Source organism: Humulus lupulus, chromosome 4 (assembly GCF_963169125.1).
Source record: "Humulus lupulus chromosome 4, drHumLupu1.1, whole genome shotgun sequence".
Lineage (NCBI taxonomy): Eukaryota > Viridiplantae > Streptophyta > Magnoliopsida > Rosales > Cannabaceae > Humulus > Humulus lupulus.
In genome coordinates, this window is record NC_084796.1 from 37,421,729 (window position 1) to 37,428,784 (window position 7,056).

Genomic DNA, 7,056 nt, shown 5'->3' on the forward strand with positions numbered 1-7,056 from the left:
TTACTTACCGCAAATGTTATATCAGGTCTAGTACATTGGGCAGTGTACATTAGGCTCCCTATAGCACTAGCGTACTCCAATTGAGCCACCGTTCTTCCTTCATTCTTTTCTAGTTTTACACTATGAACGAATGGAGTATTGGCATCTTTAACCTTGAGATGGTTAAATTTATTCAATCTTTCTCAACATAGTGGGCTTTCGCTAACGCAAAACTCCCACTATGTTTCTTTACTTTGATACCAAGTATGGTATCAACTTCTCTGTAATGGCCCAACACTACTACAAAATTGACATAGGACGATGGTTTTAAACCGTCGTATGGAATCTCGTACGTCGGTTCTAATACAGTCGTCCCATGCAATGTCATGCCATGTAAAGCATGAAACGACGGTTTAAATAAAAGTGTCATCTCATGTCGTACATGAGACAATAGTTCCTATACAAACGTTGTCTTTTGTGGTACATGAGACGACAGTTTCTGTGCAAGTGTCATCCACTGAAATAAATGAGACAACAGTTCCTATTCAAGCGTCATCCTCCTGCAATACATGAGATGACAATTTATGTGCAGGCATCGTCTCCTGCAATACATAAGACGACAGTTTTGTGGAGACCGACGTCCTATGTAGAATATGAGAATTTTTTCATTTCTCTATTTTCAACCACTAATTCATTCATAATTTCCTATATAATTAAAACATAGTTAAGACAGAATCAATAAGCAGACAAAATCAATAGAACTCAGTATGTTCCAAATCTAAAAATTACAATATCAAAATATACACTTACAATAACTATGTAAGTGTTATCTAAAAACTACAATTAGTATATGATAGATAAACAATTGCTTGAAGAAAGCACAACTGAGTTGATATTTCTTCATCAGGACTTGAAGTGTTTGAAAGTAGAACATTAGTAGCAGACAACAACATGAAAGATGGGTACAGGTTTCCCTCCTGCCAACTTACAGTTCCTACAGTGTGTTGCAGACTATTGTTATCGATATATCATGCCTTGATAAGAGTTACATAAACCAAATAAAGTGGATGCATACCTCCATTACAGGTCCGGATGTTGACTTATGAGTTATAGTGCATTGATCATGATCATGACCAGACAAGATAAGTACCTGAAAAGAAGTACATGTTAGTGATTGCTCAACTTGAACTTAAACTTTTCATGGACACAATATAAAATGTCTAAAATCAATAAATTATCTCATGCTTTTTCATTGCAAGTTGAGACCATAGTTGCACATGAGGTCAAGATAGTTGCCTGCGTGTCTATAATGTGTCAATCTCTGCCTAAAGTCTGTATTGTACAGGTTTGATCAACTCTAGTAAGAAATCTAATGACTCCTCAGAAATGTAATTCTGGTACCTATTTATTTGAAACAAAGATCAATCCGAAAGCATCTACGAGGTCACCAACTCAAAGTAATATTTCAGGTGCACATTTTGTAGAAAAGCAATAATATAATCAAACATTATTTCTCTATCAGCCGTGTGCGTCACTCGCTGGAATCAGAAACAAAAAAGAATAACAATCAGATACATGTGAAAAATGTTGACAAAAGTAAAACCATAACAATTATTCACAACCACTCTACATAAAGGTTATGATATGAAGTAATGAATAATGAAAAAAAAAATGTACTGATAGGAAATCAAGAAAAAAGAACAGATAAATCAATACCTGGTTGATAACTGGAGATTTGCGATTAGGCCCACAATATGTCCAATCACGTCGATACAATGGAATATGGGTCAATAAAACCCTTGGATAAGATCAAACAACTAAAACATGCAGAATACATAAATGAGTAAATTATATTGTAACCACAAACTTAATATCACAAAATAAACATAAGTCAACAATCTATACCAATTGATACATTCTTGACAAATTCCAAGACGAGAAAGCTTGATTCTTTTGATGATATGATGTGGATGATTTACTATTGTTAACTAAAGAATCCAGTCATCTGCACTCTAATACAAAGTCATCTAAATGCCATCAGAGCAATAATAAATCATTTTACATTATACAAGGAATGCAAATTCCATGAGAAATTAAGATCAATTATAGCAAAGATACCAACTACAAGGAATAATTTACGGGTTAATTGATATTAAACTTCCATGTCCAGGAAAAAAAATTGCTTGGCTAACATCACATTCATTATTATCACATCAAAATTTCATAGTTCAAACAACAATTATATGATAGATAAACAAAAAAAAAAGTTGCTTGTTCTCTTTTACCTTCTAAAGTTTGGGCATCAATGGCAGTAAATTCCACTTCTACTGCTGTAAATCAATAGTTTCTCTTTCCAAACTCCTGATTATAAGTAGAACAAGGAATATAATTAACAAAATAATCATAACAGTTTGAAAATGCACGACAATTTATAGAATTAAGGTGCTTGATTACCTCTAGACTATGAATGAGGTTACTTTCATAGCCAATGTCATGGTTTCTAGGAATTAAGTAAACCTTGACATCTCTATGCTTTCCTTGCTTACCCAGATAAAAAATGTGCTTAAAATGGCTTAAAGATTCCTGCCATCTATTCAAACAAATATTTTAACAGCTAATCTATATCGTGAAACATCAAGCAGATATGGTGAAGAAATTCTATTAGAAAAGTTTTGAATAAAGTGAACCAGTAAATCATATAGGTTGTCCAGAACTTATTTGCAGCAACACCAATACTTTTAAGTCATGTTTGAAAAGTAGAGTAGAATATGATATAATTTTTTTCTATATATATGAGAAAAATTAATTCAAAAACCAAATTAATCCACCCAACAAAAGATAATGTCTCATTGAGAAACTTATAACAATTTTATTTTATCAAATTCTATCTTCGTATATATCATTAATAAGACAAAAATTTACAACTTTGAATATTATGTTGTTTTTATTTTTTTCTTTTATTTTTCTTAATCAAATTCAATACTATTATATTGCATAGGGAGAAAAAAAAATCAAGCTACAAGGAAAAAATTCAATAATAAGAAAAATGATTAAAAAAAACTCAAGTTAAACCAAATGATAAAAATGATGTATACATATACAATATCGATGTGTAGTAGCTTAGTTTGATAACCATACATTGTGAATTTGCTAATATATTTCCAAATATGTTTTGACATTGAGTATGCAGTACATAATTAATGAGACATAATCAACTAACACAACAAAAGTGCACACTAAAAAGCTAGTTATCTTTTGCCCAAATAAATAAAAAAGGCCAATCATCAATGAAGTAGTTGAAACAGATCAGAAGTTCTTGCTTAAATTAATAAGGGAAAGAGAGGAATCATAGCTTTTTATAACCAAAAAAATGATTTCAAAGTTCAGATTGGTCATCCACTTATATCCATTAAAAATGCAAATCATCAAGCACCGAAAATACCAAACACCAAAACAGATTCATGCTTTCAATTCACAAACCAAAACACCAAACACCAAATGTCAAATATCAAACGCTTATACAAGTTTTAATCAATACAACTTTCAGTCAGTTCTAATAAATACCATCAAAGGTAAGAGAGCCCAGACTTGAAATCCATCTGAAATTTCCAAAAAAAAAAATCAAAATCAAGCTTATTACAAAGCTTTTACCTTTTTGCATTTTCTAGACAAACAAACAATCCATGCAGATGCAGTGTGTATCCAGAAGCTTTACTCTAAGAAATCCTCCAATTTAATTCTCTATAGCTTTTCTAATATAAATGGAGGAGAGAGCATTGTAGTTACATAAAACAAGATAATGTTTCTTATTCTGGCTAGGAACATTGATTCTTTTAAGGAGTAGACTTTAAACACAGCAAAAAATACAAGAAATTCTACCATAACATATAAGTTGTACACTTTCTGAGGTAGTTGAAGATGATTTCTGATTACTCCAAATGTACATGTGCAGTACTTGTCAACAACGCCTTTGTTTTCTCACTGTCATTGGCACCATTCAATGAGTATGAAGCATGATGATGTTGCATTAGCAAAACAGATTCAATTTTCAGTTATTTAACCATAATAGACTATCCTAGCATATATAGTTAACACTCAGAAGAAGTGGAAGCCAATCAGTCTCCACTAGTGCAGCCCCTACAACCACAATGTACACACTCTATAACCTTCTCCTCTCTCAGATGTTTCGGCACTCGACACACACATGTGGTAGCAAAGTTATGATCTCGGGGCTGCATGCACCTCAAGCAGTAGAGGCGTTCATAACCAGGCTGCAATTCAACAAAAACCATTACATTATGGAAGCTAAATAATCCGAAAAGAGAAAAGAAAAGAGAAGAGCTTGAAAAGCCTGCCTGCATTTAAAGCAAAAATAAAAAGGAAATGTGGGCAGTTTAGTTTTGATGATACAAAAAGAAAGATATCAAGTTTTAAGTTATAGGAAAAATTTATCGTTTAGTGTTGTTATTATCTCCACACAATTACACATTAGAAAGAAACTAAACTCGTCCTAATGCCTCTTTCTCTACACTACTTATGCCCCTTTTCCTTGCAAAGACAAGGACTTTGTCTACGATCAAACACAAAAGCAAAGAGGGGAAACAATACTATAGTTATCACTGATATTTTTATATATGCAGAAGTAAAAATTATCCTTTTTTTTTTGTAAAAAAGGGAATGCATCTCGTAATATACTACATATTTTGTTTTATGTGTTAGACTAAGATTTAATATACTCTAGACATGGTGTGATATGCAGGCTTCCAATAATTAATAACCAACCATTGATTCGACATACAGGGATGAACGGAATGCATCACATAATGGGACAAAACCCAATCCCATACACACATATGTTCAGGCTTATATTCTTAGTTAGTCTTATAAAGTATTCTACTCTACACTGTTTTTTCATATAAATATATATATGTAGTCTACCCTAAGATTAACAGCCATTTTTTGAATACAAATAACGATCTTAGCAAGTGCAAACAGTATCATGTTCAAATAAAGTGTACTGTAAACGAAAATTCTTCCATTTTGCAATAATATTATGATCAGCGTAACCTTGGTCTAGACAGAACTCAAACAACTCCTTAGATATTTCCTTTCGTTGATGGTAAAGGTCAAAAATGTAACGGCTCTTCTGATGTGCTATTTTGAATATAGGCCACAAAGCCTCACACTTTCTCTTGCCATCATGGGGATCATTCTCAGCTGCACAGTACAAAATACACAAAAAAATGTGAGCTTCATGATTTTCTTGTCAATACTCAGAAGTTTTTTAATCATCGAAAAGTTCATAAAACAGAGAAAATAAGTACATATAATTATGTGTTGAAAAAAAAAATCAACCTTCTCTCATCTTTGATTGTAGTTCACGAAGAGTAGGCTCAATCAATGATTTGATTCCAATAAACGAATTGTGATCCTGATCTGTTTTCATTGGCCCTAATGATACAAAGTACTAGGTGACACTTATTATAGTAATATGTGTACATACTTGCTGATTTTTAATTGAGAGACTAACAAAATAATTGAAATAATTAATGAATAGCACTTGAATAAATAACTAAAAACAGAGTTCTTTCATCAATTTATTAACACGGTCATATACCTCCTTCAAAACAAGATATTAACTAACCCATATGCAAGAAATCATCTATAAGCATTGTGGTAGAAGAATTTGCATAACAGAAGCAAATATAGCATAAGAACACATAAGAATAAATCTATTAATTAACTAATACATCATGCAACAACCAATGTGATGATCAAAAACACATATTCTTATCATTTTATTATTGAATTATATGTTAAATCCTCAAAACTCAAAACACAAAACACATCAAACCAAAGTAATTGAACCAAATTGAACAAACCCAAAAAAGAAATAAATATCTACTTCACAATCTCATACCCAAATTACGCACAGAAAATGAACAGTTCCAAAACAATCTAAACAAACAAAGAAGAAACAAAAATCAATCTTGGTGTTGTCAAGACAACTCTTAGCTGTAATGACACCATGAACACCCAAAAATAATTCCTACACAATATCAAGATCCTATAATGACACCTTAACACCAATAATAAATATTTATGCACTCCAACTCAGGAAAACCAATGAAACAAGCAGCTGGTATGCACATAAAAGAATTAAAAACAAAAACTCTTCAAACAAGTTCTTTAAAATTCAACAACAACCAGCACTTCAATCTTTTAAGTACACCCGCTCGATCAACAAGAACCAGCACTTCAACAAGAACCAGAGTGTATTCTCTTAATTAAAAATAATTCCAACACAAAAAAAATATATTGACTATATTTAATGTATTTTCTCCATATTAAATTGAATCTAAAAAAAAAATTACCTCATAAACAATTGGAGGTCTGCCTAGTTTGGCCCATGGTGGCCTGGTTCTTGCATTGGCGGGGTCGCTTGGTTCTTGTCGAGGCTGAGTGTGAAGGAGAGAAGCTCGACGTTATGGAGAGAAAGACGAGATCTGAGTTCTTGTAGAGGCTGAGTTCTTGCAGAGGCTGAGTGGGAGAACAGATCGAGGGGACTGAGTGTGAGAGAGAATAGATCGAGCGAGTGAGCGTGAGAGGAAAACGATTGAGAGGCTGAGTTTAAGTGAGATCCAGAGAAGCCAACTGGTAGAGACTAGAGAATTAAACGTGTAATACACAATTAGGGATTTTTCTTGTTTTGTTAATTTCATTTGGGGCTAAGTGGCTGTGTATTTCAATTTCTTTTTTTTTTTTTTTTGGCTAAAGTTTCATTATTTTATTAGACTTATTAAACGTGTAATACACAATTAATTTATGTCCCTCATTACTTTCAAAAAAAAAATTATGTCACTTATTAAACATGTAAAAAAAAATTTCTCTTTTTTAAGGAATAATCTTCTTTTTACAATATTAAATTTTTTTTATATAAATTTTTTTTAGTTTAAAAAAAATAAGAAACATGCATGAGTAACATATCTTAATATTAGACATATAATGTTTTTATTTGATTTAAGTTTTAAGTATTATTAATATAATATAATTAATTAAAAGTATAATATTATATAT

General features: G+C 31.7%; 1 protein-coding gene across 18 annotated transcripts; it reads right to left on the minus strand.

Moving 5' to 3' along the window:
* Positions 1-669: 669 nt before the first annotated feature.
* On the minus strand, positions 670-6,742 carry LOC133830338 (protein BUD31 homolog 2-like). 18 transcript variants are annotated; one of them, XR_009892012.1, is made up of 12 exons: positions 6,354-6,720; positions 5,335-5,430; positions 5,047-5,196; positions 3,859-4,250; positions 3,631-3,726; positions 2,434-2,569; positions 2,265-2,340; positions 1,885-1,991; positions 1,696-1,796; positions 1,381-1,517; positions 1,055-1,129; positions 704-973 (listed from the first exon to the last, which is right to left on the minus strand). XR_009892012.1 is itself a non-coding variant. In XM_062260311.1 (3 exons), the coding sequence occupies exons 1-3, from the start codon at positions 5,423-5,425 to the stop codon at positions 4,240-4,242; spliced, it is 252 nt and encodes an 83-aa protein (XP_062116295.1). In that variant the 5' UTR covers positions 5,426-6,292; the 3' UTR covers positions 3,476-4,239. The 18 variants fall into 18 exon arrangements, 1 of the variants encoding a protein (XP_062116295.1); XR_009892009.1 differs by having other exon boundaries at positions 3,631-3,731; positions 6,354-6,719; XR_009892013.1 differs by lacking the exon at positions 3,631-3,726 and adding an exon at positions 3,544-3,578 and having other exon boundaries at positions 6,354-6,718.
* Positions 6,743-7,056: the final 314 nt, after the last annotated feature.